We start from the raw sequence: 26,770 nt of genomic DNA on the forward strand, positions 1-26,770 counted from the left end.
GGTGTCAGTGTGATGGGTCTGTAGTCATTGAGGCCACTGATGATGGTGGACTTGGGGACTGGTACTATTGTCGCTGATTTCAGGCAGTGAGGGACAGTGGCATGTAACAGGGAGAGGCTGAATAGTCTGGTGAACACAGGAGCCAGCTGGTCAGCTCAGACTTTGAAGACACTCCCAGGTATTCTGTCAGGGCCAGCGGCTTTTCTCTGATTAACTGCTTTGAACACATTGTAAACCTGGTGTTCTTGGGGAGTAAATGTGTGTGGGCTGTGCTCAAAGGCGGCTATGGGCAGGGTGGTGTGAATGGTAGGGGTGTTTACAGTTCTCTCAAAGCAGGCTAAGAAGTGGTTAAGTTCCTCTGCTAATGAGATGTCTATTTTATCTGTATTTGCCCTATTGCCTTTGTAGTTTGTGGTGTGTTTCAGGCACTCCCATACCTTCTTAGAGTTGTTATCTGAGAAGCGATCCGATAGTTTATTTAAATAGTCAAGTTTTGCTGCTCTGATGCTTTTTTTAAGGTCTGCTCTTTCTCTGCTCTACATATCCTGGTCCCCAGATTGGTATGCAGAGTTGCGTGCCTTTAATAATGCCTGAACCTTACTTGTCATCCAGGGTTTATGGCTGTGGTCTACCCGTACCCGCTTTTACATGGTGACAGTGTCCATGCAGTGCTTGATGTAACCTAGCACTGCAGCAGTGCGAGTCTCTAGGTCGACATGTTCGAAGACACTCCACTCTGTGAAGGCAAAACAGTCCTGCAGCTGAGCCAGAGCTTCCTAAAAAAGGTGTTGATAGTTTGGTTGGTGCCCTTTGTCCTTTTCCTGAGTGGTGTGTATGCCAGGACAATGAGCAGAGAGAGGTGGTCAGACATGCTCAGGTGGGGGAGGGGAACAGATCTGTAGGCTTGGTTAATAATTGAGTAAACATGGTCCAAAGTTTTGTTCCCTCTCGTAGGGCATTTCACATGTTGAACAAATTTAGGCAGCACAGTTCTTAAGCATGCTTTGTTGATGTCCCCGCAACAATGTGTACTCCTCTGGACACGCCCGTTGCTGTTCGGAGATTGACTCATGCAGGATGCAGGTAGACAAGCGCTGATCTAACATTAGCGTCTGGTGGTATGTAGACTGCTGTTTTATATATATATATATATATATATATATATATATATATATATATATATATATATATATATATATATATATATATACACACACACACACACACATATTATTATTATTATAAATACTAATAATATTCACTTTATTGATCCCCGTGGGGATTACTCTCTCTGCATTTAACCCATTCACTTAGTGAAGCAGTGGGCAGCCACCAATCAGGCGCCTGGGGAGCAATGTGTAGGGACGGTACCTTGCTCAGGGGTACTTCACGTTAGCCGTTCAGTGGCAAACAAATAAGAAAAGAACGCACACAATGGATGGCTTCTTTTTTTTTTCCACAAAAGTTTATGATAATTTACAAAAACAAAAGTACTATTTGCATTAAATACAGGTAAGTGAGGAAAAAAAGAGCTCTCTCAACATAATTGCAATAAGTTCCACTTCTTACAAAGAATTCGTGCTTTCAAACCTTCCTGTGTTTTTGTTTACTGAGTAAGGAAATCAACATGACTTACCCATCCTTCTCCCCTTAAAATACTGTTGAAAGTTAAAACCATGCCAGCACCACATTGTTTTATACAAAGCTTTTCTTCCACCATGCACGGTAGTTACTTATCAAAGCTACTATTATAGAGAATAAAAGGTGGATGTGAAGCATTTCGAAACAGCCCCAATTCTTTCTTCAGCCCATATCACTCTTCTCATTTGCTCTCTTGCTTGCTTGAGTCTTTCGTTCGTCCTCATGCACCGTACACGCTCTCATTACTGTAGGTCATGTAGAGAAACAGGTCCTCTTCATGGTGCTCCTGAACACATTAAAATAGCAGGGAATAATCCACAAATGAGCATGAAAAGTTTGTGAACTTGGAGACACACAACAACAATGAAAAACAGAAGTTTATTTTGGATGTGAAATAAAACAAGTCAGCAATTTATCTAACTTCCTTCTCTGACGAAGTGTAAAAAGAATGGGAAAAAAATGTGTCTTCATTTACACGTTACCTTTAGAGCTAATCAAACCCTCAACTGTATCAAGATGTTCACTTCTCTTTTCTATATATTCTGATTTTGGCATCACTTTTCGGATGATAAAATATCACTTAGCTCATCCTTACTTCTGTTTACTTTCTGTTAGGCGCGTATTAATAGGATTAGAAAAAGCGAAGTAACACTGCTGCCTAAGCAGATCTGCCAAAAGAGTTTCAGAATGTGAAGACAAATTCAGTATGTTATGCCCAGAGCAGCAACTTTTTAAAGCTTTTTCCTACTTTTTAAGCCACTTAACATGGACCTTCAAATTATTCAAGCATTAAAAAGGCACCGAACTCAAGGGATGAACCAGTGTTGTGTCTATACATACCAGACAAATTAGCAGAGAACCAATTTTAATTTCTTTAGTTGGATCTATTAAAAACATTCCCGGTTTGTGCCTGTTTCAATACATTTCTGCACCTATTTTCCATTTTCCTAGAAAAATATAAAGAAATGAGGGGCTACTCAAGACTATTCCACAGTGTAGTGTTTTTTGCATTTTTTTGTTTTGGAAAAGGAAAGCAATCTCTAAATGTGGATAACTGTTGTTGTGAGTCTGTGCGTGCGTGCACTGAAATGTTTACCTCATATACTGCAGAAAGAGGGGAGCTGGATGGGGGAAGAGAGTTGTTGACAAAGAAGAAGAGCGCCTCCTCTGGTCTCAAAGACACACGCTGACGGATTAGGAAGCACAACTGGCCGACTAAAAAAAGGGGAAGGAGATAAAGGAGTGGATGGTCAGTGTATAGCAGACACAGGAGTTTCACTTCATGTAAGATGAGAAAGGAGGAAAAAACTGATCATGACAAGTCACAGATCAGTCTGTGACTCAACCAGTTACTGTAAAACAAAACTTCTGTAAAGTTAAGAGAACTACCAATAGATTAAAGAGACCAATAAAGGAGAACTGGAGAGCTCTCTGTAATTTTATCGAGTTATTATCAAACAGACCTATGATTCCCAAAGTGTGGCTGGTGCCCCCTGGTTGACAGGGAAGGTACTGCGGGAGGGTTGCAGTAATAGCAGAATTTCGTTTGAAATTATGAGTATGTACAGTTACATATATATGTAAATAGTACTTTTTATTCACTTTTGATTTACATAAAAATGCATTAAAACTGGTAATGGGAGGTGGTTAGTTTTGTTTTAATCAAAGTGAATGGCCTCCTGCTGTGCTGCTCCTCCACTGACACTTGAAAATCTCTAAATATGTTTAAAAAGATGCCCGCAAAAGCTTTTAACTTATTAGGGACATCCTGTCTGGTCCAAAAGCTTTGGAAAGTACATCATAGGAGATACGGTTGGCTTGTGTGGATAGAGCAGATATTTGCTGTTTAGTCCTGTGTTGGCTGATCACCAAAACCAGAAGAGCAAAGTTGACACTGGCTTAAAGTAATTTGAAAACAGCTTTGACATTGCATAGTTTGTCAGGCCCTGTTAAAATATAACACGTCCTGCTTACAAATACTCTTCAATCATTCACTTTTTAATTTTTCCTTTGGTTTCAAAATATCTGTAATGTCGTTTCACCTGTTAAATCGGAGGGTACTAAGTATTTCTTCTTGTCCAGTTCAGGAGCTCGTGACCTCGGGGACCTCTCAACAATGATCTGCAAAAACACACCCCGAAACAAAAAGCAATCATTAACAAACAAAGGCACAGAGAACAAGTACCTGAATATAAACAAGAAAAAAATCATTTATCATTTATATATATATATATAAAACAGCAGTCTACATACCACCAATTAAAATGAGTCTTAAAGAATAATAATGTTGTTGTCATTTTTTTTTTTATTACAAACCTATGAAGTAGATCTATTACACTTTTATTTGCTTTCTGTCACATATATACTGTTACAATGGTGGGTGCTCACATTAAACATGGCCAAAGTTCCAAATATTGAGGTCAGCAGATGTCCAAATAATCCCTGAGAGGCAAAAGTGCCACTTTAAAGTGCCAGCCAATCAGATGAAAGTTGTCTTAAAGGGAGAGTGGCTACAACAGTTGCTTTAGAGAGATGATGAACTGAGGTCCAGTAGAAGACAAACAAAGATCTTTTTTTAACCGAAGATACTCTAATAGAGCCCAAGAATTTAAAAAAAAAATGCTTAAAATGACCATAGAAAGTCCACCTTAAATTAGCTGTGCATAATTTTCAAGAGTAAATTGCTAAACTTGTTAAGGCACTTTGTTGTCCGTGTATAAATTTATAAAAATTAATCAAGTCTACTGGGAAAAAGTCACTGTTGTTGTACTCACCGGTATCTTGTCGGGATGCTTGGCCCGAACTCTCTCTCCCTCTGCTCTCCTCACTTCTAGTGGTACTGAGCGCTGGTACTGACTGCCCATCTGAAACCATACACAGGGAAACATGAAGTTTCTCACAATAGCTATATTTATGCAGTAGACAAAGGAGAAAGCACACTGGTGGACTGACTTCAGTGCCCAGTGCATTCAGTTAACAAGTGATGATGACAGCTGGAAGAGTGCATCATTGTTTAATATCAATCCATCTTTAGGTCAAGAGTTTTGCAAAGGTCGTATTAGGAATTGTGGACATTATGGACATTGTGTACATTGCATATTTTTGTAAGCAGGGTTAGAGTTTTCCATTAAAATAAAAACAACACAAAATTGTACCTTAAATCTATCTGTCAACAGCACAATACCCATTGCCGTTTTTGGAACGGGAAATGTATTTTTATTTTTGTCAAACTTTGCAGACCTCACAGTCAGCTCTGCAAAGTTATGATGGGCTAATTTTTTATTTTATTTTGATTAGATTTATTTTTAGGAAACAAAACAATGTTTACATGTTCATTAACTCTACTAAAACAGGGCACGACCATGACAATTAGACTTAAAACGCATTTTAGGTTCAGTCAGGTTGCTCCTGATGGACAAAAATAATGTATGACATTTCCTTGACTGATTTTTATCAGTGTAGAGATTGTGCAGATTGTACAGATGTACCGTTGTGATCATGGTTACACCCGTTTGTGGGTTCACGTAGGTTGGGGTCATTATGAAGTTAGGCCACGTCATTTCTCACAACAGCACCGGACTAAGCTCGCTTCCCGTATGTTAAGCAACCATAAAACAACCAAACCCTTAAAATCATTCAAGTCCAAGTGCCTCCAAGTCTAGCATGTAAAGGCCGATCGTAATTACAGTGAGAGAAATCCGATACGATGCTATGTAATACTAGTAACGGCAGCTAACGTATCAAGACTGACTGCTCACATACCTTTAAAACAAGTTTTAGTCAAAACAGGTCAGAAAAAAAGATATACTCCAGTGATGCTCTGGGCTTTCAAATTTCCCCCCCAAAAATAACCAGAATTCTTTTTAAATGCTAATAAAAAAACGCACGATCACGCACGAGACGGCTATCGCTGTCAAAGATGTCGACCGCTCTACTTATTCTGTTCAACGAAAACAACAACAAACACTTTAAACCCCGCCCACTGTAAACTTAGCCAATCGGGGACGAGCAAGTAGATTGACAGCGGAAAGCACGGAATCTATTGGGTGGATTTCTCGATCCGTGACCAGTTGTCACCGCCTCATATTCCTTGAGTGACGGCAGACATAACCAATATGTGGCTGTATGTGAGATTGCGCTTGAGCCATGCCCCACACCCATGATCGCACACAGTCTGGCTACGTGCACAGCGTGATTTTTTTTCTTTATCTGAACTGTTCATTTTGTTCTAGAAACAGCTCCTGCAGACGCATGCCAGCAGTTTAATGCAAGTGAACTCTTACTGTGTACGTGCAAAATTACCGCCGGTGGTGAAGTTTTTGTTTACAAAAAACAACATTGATTGAAAGAACTCCAAGCGTGTTGTACAATGTTCAAATACGTGTTGTACATTGTTTTGTTATGTTTTATGCTGCTGTATGTACATCTTGGATATGTCCTGTAGATTTTGCATTATATGAGTCCACTCTCCTGCATGCAGGGCCCAATTTCAAAAACATACAATGCACAAAAAATACACCACATAAAGATTAAGATTGCAAGATCGATTACTTAATGCAGTGTATCAGGTATGGAAACTTTGTTTGCTGGATTGTGGATTTTTTTATAATAGCTCTAGACAGTTGCATTTCCCAATACGAATCCACAGAAGTTTAGTTTAGGCATGTTTATAAACCATGCAATTATTCTCATAATTATAACTAGGGAGGTGAGGTTAACATTTTCTGCTGCTCGCCTTCTCTATTTATGTTTTCCGTGTGGCACATTCTGCCTTTTTAAGTGTATTAAAGTTGAAACGTTAACATTTTTGTTTTGTTAAAACTCACGCAACTCAATGTCTGGCTTTAGCTAGTTGTGTAAATTGCTATCATAAGTTATACATTGTTACTGATAATGCAAACTAAAGAAGTTTTAAATGTTTATTGACTGCTGTGAAGGGAATGAATGGCTGTACTCACGTCTATCCTCTATGCTGTTGCATGCTGGGGGAGCAGGCTGAGGGTCGCAGATGCCAACAGACTTAATAAACTGATCCGTAAGGCCAGCAATGTTGTGGGGATGGAGCTGGACTCCCTCAAGGTGGTGTCGGAGAGGCGGATGCTGTCCAAGATAAAGACAATGTTGGATAACACCTCCCACCCACTCCATGACATGTTGGTCAGTCACAGGAGCTCGTTCAGTGAGAGACTGAGATTACTGAAAAGCACCACTGAACGACACAGGAAATCATTCCTGCCTGTGGCCATCTCCCTGTACAACGCATCCACTTAACACACTGTTTGCTGCTACAGCTACACATGTTTCTTTTCCAAATATTTATTTATAAGTGACTTATGTATGTATGTATGTATGTATGTATGTATATATATGTATATATTGTACTATTCTTAGTTAGCGTATTGTCTGTCTTGTCTTAATGTTGGTTTAAAATGGAGCACTGTAACAAAAAATAATTTCCCCCAGGGATCAATAAAGTATTCTGATTCTGATTCTGATTCTGATTAACCATAAAGTAAACACAATTCAACATTAACCCAGCATGAAAACTTTACCTTGGGCGACATATATATTTTAAGAAGCTTATCACTCCTGGGAAAATAAAAGAAAGCTGCATTTTATGCAAGCTTTTATAATAAGGTGACAGACACAACTGCTCTTGTCTAAGTCTCTTATGGTGAATCAGCCCATAAAAGCAAGGAGTTTTGTGTCATTCAACTGGAACATCATCATCTGTAGGCAGCTCTCATACCAGACAAGTAACCAGTTGCTGTAAATCTCCACTGTCTGCAAAAAGCAAAAATACAAGATAAATGAGATAACGGAAGGAAAACTGTGATAAGACTGAAAAGATGACGACACAAAACTGTCTAACAGGATGAAACAACTGGTAATGAGAGATTTCCTTGTGATGCAGATCCAGTGCTTCTGATATTCTGTGGGAGGCATTCTGCAGAGATTTGGGCCACCCTTGCATTTAATCTGCATTCAAAGTCCACCCTTAAACGAGACCAGAGACTCAATACTTTAGCAGATGATTTCATTACTCGAGTAATTCAGAAGAGAAGAAAATGAAAGAAAAAGAGATTTATCAACAAGACGTCGAAGATATTCAGACTACTTTCTATTTAACTTTTATCTTGGTATTTTTTGTGAAAAGAGAGCATTGCTGTACCCAGGGGTGCCTCCAAGTGGGGGACCGCGGGGAGGGGGGGGCCCAATTTGCTTTTCTTTCTCTCTTTTTTGTCGTATTTTTCAAGTAACCTATATTTGACAACAGCATAATAAAACTTGTAATTCCGCTTTTAGCGTGCCACCCGAATCCTTTTAGTGGCCCCCATATGGCCACACCTTTGGAAAAATCTGAAGGAGCCCCTTTCTTTACCTTCTCAAGAAGTTTTAGTTTTAATTGTTGCCTCTGCAATGCTGCGTGTTGTTTTCTTGACAATATTCTGGTCCGAAACAGCATGCACATGTTCAGGTCAGATAACAGAAAACAGGAAAGATGAAATATGCAAAGGTTAATCGTGATAACAGTGTATGAAATAAGAATCAGCACAATTTTAAAATATACATTCCTCTACCAATTTTTTTTCTTAATTTTCTTCTTTTAGCAGCAAACAATTTTACATCAATTTTCTATATTGTTCTATAAGCATTAATATACAATCCTAAAATATGACACCTACTACCTACCACCAAGACATTTTCCTGTGAAGTCATATGACCCGTGACATGTCCCTCTTAGATTGACCAGATGCTGCCAAAACCACTCCTTGTCCATGAATGGACCGGGGAAACCCTGGGATGACTTAGCATGCTGATGTGTGGCTGTTTATCCCAATTTAGGTGAAGTGAATCAGAGAATGGAAAGATATCTTAGATAGTTTGAACTTGTTTCGTAGTATAGGGCCCAGTTTAACTGGGGATCCTCTTTTGTGTTTACATACTTCCTGAGTTCCAGTTATTTCTGTACACAGATTCATCATTTCCCACTAACAGCAACAAATTACGTCATAAAATTTATGAGATTAAAGACATTGCAGGAAAAAACAAATTCCATGAAAAGTTTGTGCCAAATCCATGTCAACATCACCTTCAGACAATAATGTGAGACAGGATGACAGGGGCGTACCACTGTGCCTCTGTGCCAACAATCACAGGTGGATGTTAACCCTGTGACACCATTGATTCCTTGATTGATAATTGAGTTTGCCTGCTGTTCACTCTGTGAGCTGTATAACACTTATGACCTATTTTAATAAGTGAGCATCACAGCTTGACACATACAGTCATTATTCTGTTCACAATAAGCAACTTTCCTTCATTTTTTATCAGCTCAGACAATTGTTAGATTTGTCGAGTTTTGTTGAGCTTTGTAATTCAGGAAATAACAAAGATCTAATCAGTAGCCGATTTCCTTACTCTGTGGGTGCGTCACCATAAAATGTGCAGTGGAAAGTTTAGCCCTGCACTAAAGGACACTACCTGAAGGTTAAAAATCCAGAATTCATTGGATGTGTTCTGATCTACACTTGTAGCACACCCATTTGGCACGTGACTGCACGGATAAAAAGCGCTCATTAATAAGGAAGCTTTTTTGTTTTTTGCTTTTTTAACTATCCAAAAGCCATAAAACTTTATTTACTAGAGAGATATGTCGAAATTTTGAGATACTGCCTCGAAAAATGTCTACTTAGTGCTAGCTGGTTATTTATTTGTTTAGTAAGGGGGGAGCAAGCTTCGTTGGTGCTCCTGATACTCCTGTGAATGCATATCTTGGGCATGATTTTGTTTTTTTAACACTAACCCTCCTGTTGTTTGTGAGATATTTCAGATATTTCTGTAATGATTTACAGTAAGGAGAATGTAAGTCTGATCAGGTTCCCTGAGTTTCAAGCTAATATTAAATGTCTAATAGCAAACATGCATCTACAGTATTATTAAGTTATAGTGCATTTATTTTCCCCAATGAATTCGACGTATGAGATAAAATATATCTTACCTGTGTTTCCCGCCCTCCTTGTATATGTGGATTTTAATTTAATGTCGCACCCTGCCCTTTATTTTTATCTGTACAGATACAGTACATGTACATGTATCGCTACATTTATATTAAATACTGTAATTAGTATTCCCTTTGGCAACTTTGAAAATTAAAATTTAAATAAAAAAGAAAAGAAAAAGCAGTGGATCTCAGAGCCAGCTTACATAGATAGTCCACAGAGAGCATGCGCGATCTTCCCACCGACTGACTACTTGCTCACGTCGCAGACACCCAGGGATGCTGTAGTCTGTACCCTGAGACCCTGAGTGGAAGCTGAAGGTGTGGGACTCTGTAAGCTGAGCTGTGAGCGTACTGGAAGAGGTGAAAATGGACTTTGGAGAAAACAGGAGATGATGAGGAAGTGAAATACAGTGTGAGAAAACAAGAGACATAGGATCTGTGTTTTTGTTGTTGTTGTTTTGTGTGTGTGCCTGTGTGCTTTGTATCGTTGGGTTTAGACATAGATTAGATTTTTTTAAAATTTAATTTATTGTTTTTTTTTTTCCATAGGTCAGTTGGCTTAATGAATTTCATTTGTCACAGTGATTTAAATTATAAGCTGAGATCAGTTTGTTTAAATGCCAAAATAAAAGTTGGCTTAAAACAATCAACAAATTAATGACACATCGTTTAACTGGGATCGGAGACAAATAATAAATAAGCGATCTTCTCTAAGCACAATTTCTTTACCAAAGTTTTAAATCTACCAACAAATAAGTGTTGTGGAGTTTACACCATGTCGTAACAAAAAGACAACTGTCTGCAATATCAAGGACAATGGACAACATGCTGCTGACATGAGGACTCAGAGGAGACCAGCTGCATGTCTCTGCTCACTGTACTTTCTCATTGCAAATTCATAGTTTTATAATTAAACTGCAGGTGAACTCAACATCATCTAGACGATTTAATTTCCTCTATTACTGCGTCACTTGTAATAACACAAACATATTTCTATATTTTTAAAAAGGCTGTTTTTATGGAAATGCGGGACTCTAGGAGTCTATTCCTGGGAGCACAGCACACACAATTGCGTAATATTTGTTGTCAGAGGACAAATATTCAGATTCCTAGTATTCCTATTGGAGTCCTAATTTTAGTTTACAATTTCCTGTCGTGGAGAGAAAGAGAGGTGCAGCCACTTGCTATGTCTCCAAAACATCATCAACAGTTAACATGTTAAAACTGGTCAGCAATTTAAGCACATAAAGTGAAGTAATTCAAGGCTCCACCATTATGCCTGCACTGGTGCAGGGCAAACGTTTACAGGCAAGTCTAGATAGAGTAGATTTTTGTTGAAACTTGTCTGCAGTTTAAAAAAAATATGTGGTTCAACTGGAAATTGGGCTATACTCTTGTTTATGCTTGAGCTGTTGGCTTTAACCTCTCTATAGAGAAGACTGAATCTTTAGTGGACATAACGGTGTCTCAATAGCTTCCCTGTCGGCCACATTCCCAAAATTGTCTTTGTTTAGGTGCAGCACCATAAACTAGTCTTAACCCACAAATAACAGCAGCATTATCTTGAGTTTTCTCCCATTATTGGGAACCAACAAGAACACTGCAGCACCATCCTCCAAAACACGACATGAGACAAGCTTTAAATGACCAAGTCAGAGAATGTGAACTCTGACTGTTCAGTGTTGTTGTAAATGTAATAGTGACCTATATGTCATGAGAAGGTTTACTGAATTTAGATTTTTATGACTATGTAGTTGAATTGTGAGACAGTGCCACTTCATCAAAGTTGACTTGTTTCAAAATCAAACATATTTAAGCAGCAACTGTTGCATTAAAGTTTGTTTGAAGACATTAACATGTTCGTAGTCTTTGCTGGTAGTGCTTTGACCCTCACTCCAAATTTGTGGACCTCTACGTGTCACACAAACACACTTGGGTTTGTGTCTTTCCTCAAAAAAGCTATTTTTTTCCCCTGATGTTTTGTGTTCGAGAGGAATAATAAATTGGAATCAGCTGACAAAGGCTTACATTGAGTCTAAACACTACATTATACTTTACACGAACATGGTGAAAAATGTTAGAATATTAAGTTTTTAACTATGAAAAAAAGAGAACCACTTCCTTTGTGTTTTATTCAATGTCAGCTGTGCTTTTGATCACAGATCACCTCTGACTAACTGATATGTTTTTTTCTTGCATTTTTATTCAGGCCTTCACATTTTTTGCAGTAGGAAAATTCTTTCAGTTTGTGGCTGCAACGAATGGTAACTGGTAAAGCACATAAGCATAATTCAGGTGTTAACTGGATTTGTGTTAGAGTAAGGATGAAGTCACTCAATGTAGCAACTACATTTTCTATTAAAAGTAGGACAACATTTAGAACGTGCAGTTTCTATTGACATTCATTTATGAATCTGTGGTATGTTGAGCTCTCTCTCCACTGTGATATTGCTCAATGTAGCTCACCCAGTCTATCAGCTATAATCATTTGAATGTGACAGAATTATTGCAATACGGATCTCAGAGTTTAAGTCAACAGGAAAATTATTGGTCTACAACAAAGACATGAGTGATAGATTGAGTATTGTTTCCTTAATTTGTAAACCCGGGTGTGCCTGCTTGTAATAATTTATGAATGTAGTATTAAAACCATTTACTTATGTAATTACAAGGCCCAACCTGAAGTACTGTGGCCCACCTGAAAATCAGAATCCTGGCATTGTGTCCGTCTGCTGATGTAGTTCAGCTTAAAATTTAAAAGTTCAGCTTGAAATCAGCCTCAATTCATTGTCAAGTCACACACAATGTTCAAATATGTTTTTATTTCATAAGTCTGCGTTTACTGAAATGTGTCCCATGTAACCTATGAACCTCCTTGTACGTCTTGGAATTGTCTGGCAGATCTCTTATGATACATCTCATGATTTCTCTCCTGCACGCAGGGGCCCATTTTTCAAAAACCGTATATTACAACAACAAAAAATAATACAGATTCCAAGAATAATATTTCTTGGGAAAAAGTCATTTCCATAAGAAAATATTTTTTTAAAACAAATCTACTGATGTACACACAATATTTGTAATGTACTGTGCATAGCAGATAAAAACCATAATACCCACACCCCCTTTCTGGCAGTCTTCAGCAGTTCACTTTGCTGCTTCATGCAGTAAAGTGAATACATTGTTTCAACACATGAAACAAATGAGAGCCACTGCTACACTGAGATGCAATCTTATAGCATTTTGAGCTGCTGCATTGTCCTCTAGAAATGTCACTGAATGTCCATCATCTTTAATCCAGCAGTTCCTGAATCAGATAACTGAGTTTGATCCTTTATAGTGTCCACTCTCGGGTCAGGCTGTGGCTGTGGCCGCTGTCAGTTTGAGAGCATCTGACAGGTTATGACTCTTGACTCTGGAGCTGGCTATGGTTTCCAGATGGGATTTGGGCACCCATCCACGTTGCCGATCAGAGAGCTTCGTCCCTTCTACCCAGTCTGGAAAAAAGGATAGAATCCAACATAAGTGATTTCTTCAAATACTTGTAGGCATTTCTAGTTGGGAATGACAATGAAAGTAATGAGATGATCTTACTATCACTGCTTTCCTGGTGCACCAGAATGACATCAGCTTTTTCTAAGGACAACTCATCTGGCTGTTGAGCAAAAAAAGCTCGGATACATTGCATCTGTTCGAAATCTGCAAGAGGAAAAATGGAAAGGATAAAAGTTAAAGGAAGTTAACACACTATTGTCTTAAAGTTTCCCACTGTTTACATATTTAGGTTATTTGCAGGAGACTGTGGGATGCTGTCTCCAGTACTGAATGGACTGATGTGTGTTTAGACAAATCATCATGCTACAGTTGTATGAATCAAAATCTTGGGCCAAATTTAATGTTTTCCTTTGCAGTAGTCCATCCAACTATGCATCGGCTGACATTGGGCAATAGGTAGTTACATTAGTTACATTAGCATTAGTTAGTCACCAATTAACCCAACAATCGTGCTTTTGGATTATGGGAGGAAAGCAGAGCACCCAGAAAAAATGCATTAGGTGCAGGAACGTCACACTACAGACAACAGACAAGAGTCTTTTCTCCCTTTAAGACTGAGGTCACTTGCCCATACAAGATTGTCTACAATGTTGCATCTAAAGGCCTCTGTTTTGAATGCTAGACTCTCCAAATCTCAGCACTGCTGTGAAAGAAAAACCTGATTTAAAAAAAAATTTCTGTTCCTATTTTTGGTAAACATCAAATGCTTTGCTTTAGCCGGATGTTTAATTTACTGTCATGTACAAATTCATATTGTTATTGATGATATAAACCGGAGAAGAATCTTTAACACACTGTTGGGTTTATTGACTGCTATAAAGGGAATTCAAGGGTTTCACTCACATTTAACCATGAACTAAACAAATTGCAACATCTAACCCAAGGTGAAAACTTTACCTTGTGCACTAGAAAAATCTACTTCAGTATGGGGCCTGGAGAGGGCGGATATCCAACGAAGCTTATCACTCCTGGAAAAATACAAATAAGATGCATCTTATACAAATTTTTATTATGCGGTAAACACTGCAGACACTACTGCTACTATCCAATCTCTTACGGTGCATCAGTCCTGAGGAGCAGGGATTTTTGTGCCATATACAACCGGAACAGATTCTTCTGTAGGGAGTGAAGTTTGACACGACAGTTCTCAACACGCAGCTCTGATACTGGACAGTGATCAATTACCGTAAATCTTCCCCCTCTGCAAACAGCAAGAGAAAAAAAAAATCACAGAAGAAATGAGACAGCGGAAGGAAATACTGATTACTGAAGAGGTGACGACATAAGACAGTAGATATGAGGGTAACAGGATGAACCAAATGATAATGAGAGAGATGCTTAATGCCTTGTGATGGATTACTGTGCATTCACAAAACAGCGTGATTGTTCTTACTCCTTTGGTAGTGAAAGCAGCAAGTAGTCATTGAAGAGGTGCAAATAAGCATTTTTCTCTGTCTCCTTAAGAGAGAAATCCATCAGCTGAGTGACAGGACCTTCTCGAACCATCCTCCGAGACTGGCTAATCAAAGGAAGAGTCTGCAATAGAAAAAATACACAAAGAAAAAAAGGAAGATAAAGCAGATATTAACTGTTAATGACTGTTAATGCCAAACTATTTAAATGGGGAAAAATTAACTCCAGAGATTTGGTAGTTTTGATTGTTGAGAAGCATACTGGACACATTTGGAAGGTCGTTAATTACCCACCTTGCACTCAAAGTCCACCTTAGCACTGAGAGAAACCAGAGACTCGATGCTTTTCATTTGAGAGATGCTGTCATTACCTTGTTGAATAATCTAGAAGAGCGACAAATAAAACACTGATTTCACAACAAGTAGTCTTGAGATATTCCGCTTATTTTTAGTAACTGTAATTTTGCTATTATTTGTAAATATTCAGTGAATTTAAAAAAAAAAAAAAAAAAAAAAAAAAAAAAGTGTGTCGCTGTACCTTCTCCAGTTGTTTTAGAGCTTTGATGGCCTGCGTTGCCTCCGCCGTGCCGCGTGTTGTTCTCTTGACAATATTCTGGACAGAAACAGCACGAATGTGTTCAGGTGACAAAATAGCAAAAAGGACCAAACGTCAACTAAAACTGCTGCAGAGAGCTTTCATACACACCTGGACCAGCAACTTAAGTCTTGTAATCCTTTGGAAGGGAAGCACAAGGAAGGAGCGAAGAGGAAGTCTCTGACAAACAGCATTCTTCTCTATTTTCTCCACGATCATTTTAAACCTTGGATTCTCATTCCTGGAAGGAAAAGAGAAATTTTAACCATAAGTAGACAGCGAAAATTTCAGAAGAAATTTTAAGTGTGCCTATGCCGGACTTTATGTCCGACTTTAACCCGGAGAGGCGCGATTGCAGATGCTGCTCGGGTGGGTCCACCTCCCCTGCAGCGACACTGCAGACCACACCCCGCCACACACATCAAACACGTAAAATAAATATTTATCCAGATATTTTGCAAATATTTATTTTTCATTTTTTGCAGCATAGTGCTTTTTCCCCAAATATTTTTAAAATTCAGGTCAAGGCGCAAATCAAAGTAAACTGTATTTTGATCTCTCCTATATGCAGCGCAGCATACAGAGAGACAAGAGGACGAGGCTGCAAGTACATCACAATTTTGCATTCACTATTCTGTTTGTTATTTTTACACAGCGTTCTGATTGATTGACAATGGTCTACAGCCAATCTTTTGCATTATTATACAAACTTTGGTTGTGAGATTCAGATAATTATTTAATAAAAGCTAGATATTAAATGAGAATAAGAAAGAAAAGTATTTCTTTGTGCCCCCCTTTCCTTTTTAATGCCCTATCTGGCCCCCCTAGCAAAAACTTTGCCAGATCCGCTCCTGCACAGTTACCTGCTGTCAGCTGTAGAAAAGGATCCTGGTGTTATTTGTCTTTCAGAAACCGTTCATAACTTCCCTTCAACTCATTCATGTCACCTAAAAGGTAAACCTGTTTCTCCATCACCTGTTCAGCTCTGATGATTCAGTAAGGACATCTCCTGGTTTCATCTTCATGTTTCCCCTCTCACTAGGATATCCAAACCGACATAATGACCAGCAGCTTTTACAGCTGTGGCTCCAGCAAACATCAGCTGATACTAGAAATTAATATCAAATAAATTCTAACAAAAGCTGATAAAGCTTAAACGCGCTGCTGTTGTTTAGCACGATATCCGTTGGTTTCCTCTTTCTGGCGCAAAGTGGGCGATAAACAAACACGAGAGAAAAGCCGATCAGCTGATCATTGATCAGTTTCATGATTGAAGTTACAACAGGCGAGAGAGGGATAGAATGACAGCACAAGAGGCAGCTGTGCAGCGTAATGACAGAATAAATCCAGCTTTGTGTCTCCCCCCCCATTCTAGCTGAAGTACGGGCCAAACTGTGTTCCTTTTCAGCTCAATACGAAACAGTAATATTTTCTCTGAATGTAGGATGATTCCGTTTGTACGGGATGGTTGGCAACTCTACTAACTAACCTTATGAATAAAATAAAGTTCAACATCAGTAACATAGCACGCACACAGCTGTATAGAAACTCTGTCATGCTAGCTAGCACGCAGTACGAGTTATTGTAACTGATTGTAAAAAGTCAGCACAACGAAACTAAACTACACCTAAACTTGGTTTATATCAGACCCAGATAGACTCCAGGTCAAAACTTCTCACCTGAAGTTAAGTTCACCTGACACTCGGACCGGTGGCCCTCGGGTCTCTGCTTGTCCTTTGTTTCATAAAACGGCTGGCCTCTGCTGGAGCTCCGCGTTAGCCACCACCAAAGAACTGAGTTATTTTTTCACATTGACCAGCATCTGGACAATTCACCACCTTCTACTGTTATACCATTATTAAAATGAATACATAAATCATCAGCCCATAAAAATGAAAAATAAGTCCATATATGACACAGAGTCAACGAGAAAGACCGGTGTGTGTGTGTGTGTGTGTGTGTGTGTGTGTGTGTGTGTGTGTGTGTGTGTGTGTGTGTGTGTGTGTGTGTGTGAGAGAGAGAGAGAGAGAGAGAAAACGACATCCAGAGAGTGAGGTTTTCTCGCTGGCTTTAATTAGCCAGGATCGTTGTCAGACAGCCCGGGCTAGCTAGCTAGCTGTCTAGCTCTTTGCAGAACGTCAGAGCACTTTTGCTAATATGGGATGTCTTGATAAAACGAGCAGATATTTGAAGTTAACATCTGGCAGATCCACCACATTTCACTGAATAAATAAATCAACGGCCCATATAAACAAAAAATAAGTCCAGCTGTGACCCAGACTCATCACGAAAGGGTGAAACGAGAGAGTGAGCCGCCCTTGCTGGCATCCAGGCCGGGCTGTCGCTTGTCAGCCAAGCCGCACTAGCTAGCTAGGGAGTTAGCGGTCAGGCGGCACCAACGACATCTGAACACTTTTGCTAATATGGGATGTATTGATAAAACGAGCAGATATTTGAAGTTTACACAGCAACATTCTCGCCTGAAAATGTCTTAAAAGTTTATTTGGTGACCTAGAAACAGTAATAAGAGCAATATAAAAAACAAAGTAGTGGCCGCCATTGTTTGACTCGGCAGAGGCGTACTATGAATTGTGGGATATGGAGTTTTCCACCAAGCATACACCCTTTCCATTACCTTAACTAATGAATAGTTCGCGCAATCTAAAGAATTCCAATGGTTCCTGAAAGGGTAGACAGGCCGTACCACTCTAGGCATACCACTAGAGAGAGCCAACACACCACAAATGAAGTTTGAAATTCGTTTCAATGGGACCAAAAGATGGAGCCAACACACCACAAATGAATAAATAAAAATAAAATAAAATAAATCGATACAAGATTTTAGAACCAAACAGAGGAAACACAGCATGATTCAGTGGCTTACATGAGTCTCTGATAAGTTGCATCCTGATAGGACTGGTTGGTGAGGTAGGGCACATAGGCTTTTCTGAAGAGCGGACACTGCCGATAAATGATGTCGCAGACGGTGAAGTGCATGACATCTGATTCCACCCGCTCCTCCAGTTTTGACAGAAAACTAAAAATCACAAAGCAGCATTTTTTTTTTAAAAACCAACGACTTCAAACTTTGTGCCTGCAAAGCACAATGGGCACAAGAATATCGATGCATGCCAAAACTATTACTATATATTAGTACACCTTTATTATGATGAGTAACTACAATCATGTAACTGATAAGAAGAGGTTTTTGAGCAAATGCATATTTTAATAATGAATTTGATCCAGACAGCTTTAATCTTAAATCTAACAAAAAGCAGTAAATGACAGGCTTTAGTCTCATAGCTGTATCTAAATGTAAAGACAACTATTTCAAGTAAATGCAAATGTATAGCAGAGTTATAGTTCTGACCTGTGGCTAATGGCACGAACATCAACCAGCCTTGAAAAGAGCCAGTTCTTGTCCTGAGTGGTCAGCTGTGCCCCCAGCTGTTTAGACTTGACAAAGTGGTCAACGACAATTTCCAAACTCCGGCAGTAGGAAGCTTCTGAGGTAATAACTTCAAACCTCACCTTGAAACCAAAATCAAAAGTGCGAACGTTAAGCATGTGTCAACTGCCCAAAAACTGCAGCTAATAACCACACTGCTGTCAGTCTGCTAGAGGCTGGGAAATTTCCAAGGAGCACAATTTCACAACAAGTCTTTGGGAGTTTACAAGGAAAAATGCACATGTTTATGCAACTGAATATTCTCGCAAGAGATGCACATCTGCCAGTAAAACGTAGAAAACCCGGAGGGTTAGTGTGGAATAATACAAGGAATAATTTAGACAATTTGAGTGGGCATAAGTGTGATGCAATGATAATGAAAAGCTGATTCACGTAAGTCACGTGACTTCCTATAAACAGTTTTTAAAAAGCTGACAACGTAAAATGCAATCTGAGCACTTGTATGAAACATTGAGCAAAAAGAGCCGAATCACTACAATCTTAAGAAAAACTCAAAAGAAACAATGAGTAAGTCTAGAAATGTTAAAAACGGCATTTAAGTATCTGGAGGAGTCTGAATTTCCACTACGCAAAAATGTTTTGCCAGTTTTTTCCCCAGAAATGCAAATACAGACTGTTACACTGATCCTTAACATTTACACATAAATATCAAATTTACAATTAAATCAAGCTCAGAAGCTTAAGAGGAAGTCTGTAAGGAAAGTCACAGATAACTGTGATGCAAACAGCTGCTATTAAGACAGCCCATCTATGAAAAAATGACTAATAATATTACTGCTATTGATCATCTGATGGAAAGTTACTTGCATAATATTCCTGCTCCAGTGAAGTCTAAAGGAAAATGCATGATTTGTGATGATTTTTATGCAATCAAATGCCGACCCTTTCATATGTGGATTAAGTCAAAGTTACCTCTTGTAGCCGCCTCTGGTCCTCTGTGAGCTCATCTAGCTCAGCACTGTTCCTGACCCCCGGCAGATCTCGCCACAGCGAGGACGACTGTGAGATTGACAGACGTGGGGAAGAAGCTCTACGTTCACCCCTGGGGCATTCAGGGAGATGCAAGCTTTGGATAGGGAAAGAGCCTGTGTGGGAGAAGGACTTGGGATGTGGTTGTGGGGGAATGGGAGGAAGAGCTCTGCGGGCAGGAGGAGGTGAGGGAAGAGGAGACGAAGTTTGGTCCTCACTCACAGAGAGGAATTCAGAACGAGCCTGACGCAGGATCTCAGAGTTCTGGGCTGCCTCACTGTATTGCTGATAGAGTTGTGCAGCATCTGGGTGAGAGGGAGGAAGAGAGACGAATAAATAAAGAGTGCACGAGAGAAAAATAAGGTAGACATTTTTTTTTTAAATTAAAAGGAGCAAAGGAAAACAGGCCAGACAGGAACAGCACTACCCATAAGGAGCTGTTTGCATTTGTCTTTGCATTCCAACAAGTAGGTGTGTGGAGGCAAAGTTGTAGAAGCAGCTGTGTTTCCTCTCAACATGTTAGAAAATATGAACGCTTGCAGAAACACGCCTGTGACTTTCAAATACACCGGTATATACAGTGCAGCCAAAGACACATTACTGCCCCATTTCTCCCAATATCCATTTCATAATATCATTAGGCAAAAGGACCACTGCCATTTTAGATCTTTTAAGTCATCATTTATAAACGTGACAAGGCACTAGTATACAGCACTCGAAGTTTATGGCCTTTATAGTTATAAGCCAATGAATCACACACATTCGAGGGAAATACTCAAGTTGCATCACACTTTTCCCGACTGTAATTAGAGCAGAGTACAACCTGTCACTTTGTTACCGACATATTGTTGCCTTCTTCCAATGAATCATCGTAAGAACTGAGTTGATGTGCTCGGCTTGTATGTAAAGTATATATAATGGGCTACTTTAAAAAGGTAAAGAAGCAAAAAAGACAGGTAGAGCAGAGATACTCACTGTAGAACCTTGAATTACTTTTCTGTCTTTCGATTGTGCCCAAAAGATTCCTACAGCGACAGGAAGGAAATTAAATATAAGAAATGTGACATGACCTATTTGCATTAATGAGTAAATTATAGGCATTTCTCTTTTATTAATTTACATTACGAGTGACCTTTCACTGAAATATGTACAGTACTTAACAAATTTATTAGACCACCACAGCCGCCCTAACAGCATTTGCCCAAATCCTTTTTTAATGCTTCTGTAATATCCAAACCTTTTAATCAAAATTATATTTTTAATACTAAAACGAATTATTGTGGCTTTCCACCAATGTTCAAATTTACTGTTTTACACAAAAGCAGAAAAAAAAAAACAGCACAGTAAAGCATATTATTATTCTTTGAGATGCCAAATTAGTAATTTAATTACATTCATTAACAGAAAAATGATTATATATGCTTGATTACTTAATTGATATGAATTAATTGATAGCTATTCTGAATTTTCAGAGAACTGCAGAGTGCCAGTTCAAATTTGTTATTTGCCCTAATAAATAACAATATACCCTTTTTAGTTTTAAACACAAGCTGTCTAATAAATTTGTTAAGCACTCCCAAACTCAAACAACACAGTTAAGACAAGTTAAGACAAGACTGTTCTTAATATCAGGTACATCAAATGTTTAAAAAAAAAGAAGAAAAAAAAAGAGCATATATATGTGCATCTGTACACACACACACACGCACACACGCACACACAGTATATGTGACAGTTATTCTCACCTCAGCCCCATTTCGCTCAAGCTTTTGCTCCGATCATCCTCATCATCTGCAATATAAAAGTATCCATTTGTTGACACATTGTACAGCAACATAGTTGCATTTAAATAGGCAATAATTTAAATAAATAAGCTGGTTAATTTAGTAAGCTTGATAAATAACTGAAGAGATTAGTGTGTCCAAAGCTTATTTCTTGTGTCTTTCTTGTGGCTCAACTGTGACTTTTTAACTCCTGCTCTGGGTTTTCCCGGGGCAGGAGTTTGTCCATCTCCACCTACTCTTATCTCCTCCCACTACCTGTATACTCAACATTGACGTAGTTTCCAATGAAGGTAGCGTTTTGTGCTCAGATCGGGGTAATGATAATGTTCACTGAAGTCTGCCTATGATCTGAGGTCCCCGTGACTGATTCAAAATAAATTAAATTAAATTTAAAAAAATTATTTAAAAAAAAAAAAAAAAAAGGAGCAAAAATAAAAGTAAAGGCTTCAAGTAAGTGGAAATGACAAGATGACTATTAAGTAAAATTCATTTAAAAAAAATAAATAAACCAACACAGTCGTGAAGCATCATTTGGTGCATGAGTAAATCCTGAGACGTTTAAATCTAGTTTCCTCTGAGGTCAGTCTATCTTGAAATGTCATTGATTAAATGATTAAAATTTCATGCGTTGCCATTTGATTTGAAAGAGGAAAGACGTTTTTTTTGTTTAAAAAAAAAATGAGTAAAAAGGAGGGAGGTGAGGTAACTATGCAGCTTTCCTGGAAACATTAGGACTGAACTGAGAAGACAGCCACAATGTTTCCATCCTCAACCTTCTTTCTTTACCTGTTGCATAAAATACTCTGGTTCTGCGATCCCTTCCAACACCTTCATCTTCTTCCACGTCTACATTTCTTCTTTGAGTTGTTTTATGGACTCCCTTTCTTCGAGACGGCACTTTGGAACCCAGTTTCTGAGAACTGTAGGAGCTCTCCAGATTCCCTACTTGCCCTTCTGCCTCTACGCAATTCACCTCAGTCAGTTCTGGTACTATCACGTCCACTGCATTAACCCTATCTTCAGGCTCCCTTCCTTGTCTTTCTTCTTCACTTTCATCCCTTCCATAGTCCACCCCCTGGCTCTCACCCTCACTAGAGGGGCACAGGAGCTCAGACTCGCAGTCATGATAAAGAATAGGGCAGCTGTTAGGCTTGTAAAGGGTGTTGTTCGCACTTAAATACATCTCTGCTTCCTTCTCTCTGAGTTTTTCTTTTTCGCTTTCTTTCAAATTAACCTCATCGTCTTCAGTTTCACTGACTGTCACCTTTATGTCTGACTTTCCTAACTGAACTTCACCAGAAGGCTCTAAAGTTGTTTTGTCCATGCTGCAATCTTCCTTCCTTTCTGATTCTAGCGCCGTGTCAGCATGAGTGTGTGTATGCGTTACAACATGCATAGCCGTGAACTGGTCAGCATGCATGTGGGCTTGGCTCTGCCCCATACCTCTCGCATCGAACAGCTCTTCCAGCTCTGGCTCTAAGTCATCTTCTTCCATACTCAGCTTAATCGCAGGTACCTCCCTTGTTTCTTCTGCAACTTCCTCTTGTGGCTTGGCGTTGCTGGTCTCAGTCTGGTTGGCAGCTGGTTGATCTTCCTGGGCCTCTGTGCTTGGTTCTTCCTCTGAATGTCCCAGGATCTCACGGACCACATTTTTAGCCCATTTAAGGTGGGGGGCTTGGGAATGCCGCTTGGGCTCCTCAGACACGCTCCATGTCCCACTCAGTCTGATCCGAATAGCTTCCACCTCCTCTGGACTCATTCCTGTAGTGTTTATCTGATCCAAGATGGGCTGCAGTTGATCTATCGCTGATTGAGAAATTGGAGTTTGCATCTCTTTTTTGTCTGTTGGCTCTTTAGTTTTCTCTCTCCATTCCTGGAGAAGTCTCTCAGTTTTTGAGTCCTTTCTTCCCATTTCAGAATATGACTGTTTCACTTTACGTCTCATTTCCTTTCTATATTTTAAATTATGAACCGCTGAAGGCGCTCTGGAGTGGATTTTGCTTTCAGTTGCTTCTTCTGTGGAGAGCCTCTCCTCCCTCTGAACTTTATGCTCACTTCCTGTGTCCCAGTTGTTTATCATTGGGTGCTCATCATTTCTACATGATCTCTGAAGCAAGTCTTTCTGAGGCTGCTGAGTGATGTCATCAACCAACTCATGGTGAGTTTCTAAATTCGTGTCGCTTCTTTCCACTCCTCCAATCTGATCAACCTGCAATGGTAAAATATTGCTGGGTTTTGATCGGGGAAGAGTTTGCCCAACCACACAGAAGACGTACTTTGGCTGCTTCTCCTCCCCCTGATCCTCCCCGTCAGCTGTTTCCACCTCCCCCACTGTCCGTCCTTCCTCCCTCTTCTGATCTCCCACAAACCCCTGGAAGCCAGCAGGTGCCTGGGTTCCACCTTCCTGGAATTCCTGACAGTCCCTAAACCCTTCTTCACTGTCCTCTCCTCCACTTGACACGGTCACGAAGCCATCCTCTGTGGATGGCATTTCATTTCTCTCTTTCTTCCACCCTGCCTCACTTCCTCCTTCACTCTCAGAGGGTGGCCAGTTATTGCTCCCATTCTCATCCTCTCTGTCGTCTACGACGTTGTCTCCTTGTTCATCCTTTTGCCAGCTTTCCTCAACCCCTGCATCATTGTCAGACCTATGTTCCTTCCCTCTCCTGATTTCCCCCACACTCTCCTGATCTGCACCGACTCCCTCCTGTTCCCTGTACTCACTTCTCCCCCCCTGCCTTCTTTCACAATCTGGTTCCTCTTTTACTGGTCGCCCATCTCTTCCTCTCTCCGTCTGGGAGTACATACTCATCTCTCCTTCTCCCCGTAGCTCTTTCCGCTCTGTGTGCCTGTTGCTGTCTACAAATTTGTCTGTGCTATTCTTGCCCCTCTGTGGCTCTAACCACATCCTTCTCTGCTCTGGCATATTGCCAGTCTTTTCTCCTTTATCGCTCTCTTGTCTCTCATTTCTTATTTGCCTTTGACTTTTATCAGCAGTTCTGTCTTGATCCCTCCATGTTTCTCTCTCTCTTTTCTTTTCAAAACTGCTGTCTCTCCTTGATTCCCGTTCTTCATACCTGTCCCTGTATATTCTGTGTCTCTTCTCATTGTCAGGATCACTGCTCCACTCTCCACTGCTGTGAGCTCGTGCTGGCGGACCGGGAGCCCACTCCTTCGGTGATCGACTGCTCCTGCCTGTTGCATCAACTATTCTAGTACCAGCTTCTTTTCCCCTCTTTTTCCTGTCTCTCTCAGGCTCGTACTCTCTTCTATCTTCCTTTAAGTCTCTCCCACCTTCCTTGTCCTGCCTGTCAGTTTCTTTCCTTCTTTCTTTGTCTCTGTTTCTGTCTTTATATCGCTGCATTTCTCGATCTCTGTCATTTGCCATTTTGCCCATGTAGTCCCCCTCACTTCTGCTGTATTGAAGTATCAGCTCCTCCCTCTCTCTGTCCCTCCCTCTTTCCCTCCTCGGCCTTCTCTCATCATCATCACCTTCACTCCTGATGTCTCTCCTTTTCTCTCTTCTTCTTGCATTCTCATTCTCCTTTCTGTCTGCATAGTTCTCTCTCTCCTTTCTTCTGTGCGGGGAACCCATTCTTACCATTCTTCTATCCCAAGATTCATCCACCTCTCTTCTGCCGTCTTGAAACCTAATATCAGACAACTCCTGATATCGTCCCCTCTGGCGTAACTTCTCATCTTCTATGTATCCTCTTCCAGTGGGTTTCCCCTCATCCTTTTCTCTGCGTCTACCCTCATATCTTTCCTTCTCAACCTGGAATGTCCTCTCTCTTTCTTGGCCCCAGACATCAGTCTCTGCTTTTTTGGGGGGCCTGTCATTCCACCTCCTTTCCCCTCTTTCTTCATCCATCTCAGTGCACAATCTTCTATCAGGACTTGTAAGACCTTTTTTCATTCTGGGAAATGTGTCACCTTTCTTTGTCGTGCGTTCTAGCTCTCGCTTAAACCAACCAGTCATTGCTGGTCTGGGACTTGAATCCAGGGGGATTTTTCCACCTGGCTGAAGCTTGTGGTCAGACCTGCTTGTTTTTGTTAAAGTGTCAAAGAGGGTCCAACTGGGCCTTTTGGTCCCCATAGTACCATTGTTATTGGAGAACCTAGAAAAGAGCAGTCAGTGTCAGTCTCGAAATTGCATTGCATTAAGATTCAAACCAATATGTCAGATAAATGACTACGATATTGACCAAATTAAGTAAAGTATAAAGCTTAATAAAAATTTGAATGACTATTAGTGACATATCAATCATCTGGAGAGCCACAGCCTCTAAAATGTTATAACTTGGACAATAATCTGTGCGTTTTCTGTCTGCATTTTTAACAAGTTTTGCACTTTAAACAAAAATCAATGACAAGATCTTTTTTTAACAACAGGAAATCAAGAAGCAAGTCAGTGGAAGAAAGGGACACCCTTTTACAGTATTTAAGAATGCATTAGAGACCTGCAAAGAACAGCATACCAAAAGCAGCCTTCGAGAAAGCAAGGCCCAGTGACACATAGGCACGGCATGTAGCATGCAAACCACATCTCGCAGCTTAACCAGATCTAAATCTGTCTTCAAAGCAGAAGCAATTTACAGCGTGGTGTTTTTAATCCATCTAAAATAATAATAATAATAATAATAATAATAAACAACTCACCTGAATGTTGTATCCGGTGAAGATCTGGTCTCCTCCTCCTCCTCCTCCCCAGCTCAGCTCAAAAACATGGGATTGCACAACACAGAAAATTCCCTCCTTGCGTTCACATTATCAGATTGACCCAAGAAAAAGTTCTCCTTTTTTAAAGAATACATACATTCAGCTTTAAATCTCCTCTGGCTTTTCCTCTGGTGAGAAGTTAATGTTTACGCCTAAAATGTCTTTGCTGCCTCTCCCCCACCTCCCGTCTTCGCTCAAATTCCCAAACAAGTCTCAACAGATTGACACTTATCTTTGCCCTCCTTTTTCTCCCAGTCTTGTCCTCGCAGTCGCTGAACAGGGAGACCTCTCATAAATCAAGCAAAACTCGAACCGAGTGCGTCCACGGCTTCACTCCTTCACTCCCGTGTTCCGCCGATGAGATCGCCTCTGTGGACCCCCCGAAAAAAAAAAAAAAACCCAAAACAAATCACACAATACACAACTCTCTACGCACTCCTGCACCATTCCTGTCTCACACGAAGTACAGGAAGCACACCTCCTTGGAGCGCCTCTCTTGGATCAGTGATTGGTTGATATGCGGTAGTCGGGTGTGTCTGCGCTACACACACACACGGACACACACAGCCAGGTAAGGGCGCTGAAGGAGAGTGGGGGAGGGGAGGAAGAAAGTAGGTTTGA

The 26,770-nt window shown here is 40.0% G+C and overlaps 2 protein-coding genes across 4 annotated transcripts; both read right to left on the minus strand.

Moving 5' to 3' along the window:
* Positions 1-1,424: 1,424 nt before the first annotated feature.
* On the minus strand, positions 1,425-5,593 carry LOC146659249 (gamma-aminobutyric acid receptor-associated protein-like 1). Its single transcript, XM_085423199.1, has 5 exons — positions 5,404-5,593; positions 4,416-4,505; positions 3,684-3,762; positions 2,738-2,856; positions 1,425-1,927 (listed from the first exon to the last, which is right to left on the minus strand). Exons 2-5 carry the CDS (start codon positions 4,503-4,505, stop codon positions 1,862-1,864), a joined length of 354 nt encoding a protein of 117 aa, XP_085279325.1. The 5' UTR covers positions 5,404-5,593; the 3' UTR covers positions 1,425-1,861.
* A 6,860-nt stretch (positions 5,594-12,453) lies between these two features.
* arhgef5 (Rho guanine nucleotide exchange factor (GEF) 5) lies at positions 12,454-26,553 on the minus strand. Of its 3 annotated transcripts, XM_085423202.1 has the most exons (16): positions 26,090-26,553; positions 25,032-25,548; positions 22,217-23,639; positions 21,392-21,437; positions 20,622-20,671; positions 19,590-19,951; positions 18,579-18,739; positions 18,093-18,245; positions 15,320-15,449; positions 15,152-15,226; positions 14,908-14,997; positions 14,595-14,737; positions 14,259-14,402; positions 14,099-14,169; positions 13,241-13,345; positions 12,454-13,143 (listed from the first exon to the last, which is right to left on the minus strand). In XM_085423202.1, the coding sequence occupies exons 2-16, from the start codon at positions 25,524-25,526 to the stop codon at positions 13,001-13,003; spliced, it is 3,591 nt and encodes a 1,196-aa protein (XP_085279328.1). In that variant the 5' UTR covers positions 25,527-25,548; positions 26,090-26,553; the 3' UTR covers positions 12,454-13,000. The 3 variants fall into 3 exon arrangements, with proteins under 3 accessions (XP_085279328.1, XP_085279327.1, XP_085279326.1); XM_085423201.1 differs by having other exon boundaries at positions 22,874-25,548; XM_085423200.1 differs by having other exon boundaries at positions 22,217-25,548.
* Between the last annotated feature and the right edge of the window lie 217 nt (positions 26,554-26,770).

Source organism: Rhamphochromis longiceps, linkage group LG11, assembly GCF_057381845.1.
Source record: "Rhamphochromis longiceps isolate RC_006_pf linkage group LG11, R_longiceps_female_GT1.1, whole genome shotgun sequence".
NCBI lineage: Eukaryota > Metazoa > Chordata > Actinopteri > Cichliformes > Cichlidae > Rhamphochromis > Rhamphochromis longiceps.

Bases quoted from the DNA above. Each gene is read 5' to 3' on its own strand.
- LOC146659249 (XM_085423199.1), bottom strand. From the start codon at position 4,505: ATGGGCAGTCAGTACCAGCGCTCAGTACCACTAGAAGTGAGGAGAGCA. The intron at 3,763-4,415 runs GTGAGTACAACA...GTGTTTTTGCAG, and splicing joins AGCATCCCGACAAGATACCG to ATCATTGTTGAGAGGTCCCC. The intron at 1,928-2,737 runs GTAAACATTTCA...TAATGTGTTCAG, and splicing joins CTCTTTCTGCAGTATATGAG to GAGCACCATGAAGAGGACCT.
- arhgef5 (XM_085423200.1), bottom strand. From the start codon at position 25,526: ATGGGGACCAAAAGGCCCAGTTGGACCCTCTTTGACACTTTAACAAAA. The intron at 15,450-18,092 runs GTAAGCCACTGA...TTTTCCTTCCAG, and splicing joins GCAACTTATCAGAGACTCAT to GAATGAGAATCCAAGGTTTA. The intron at 14,170-14,258 runs GTAAGAGATTGG...GTATTTTTCCAG, and splicing joins CTCCTCAGGACTGATGCACC to GAGTGATAAGCTTCGTTGGA.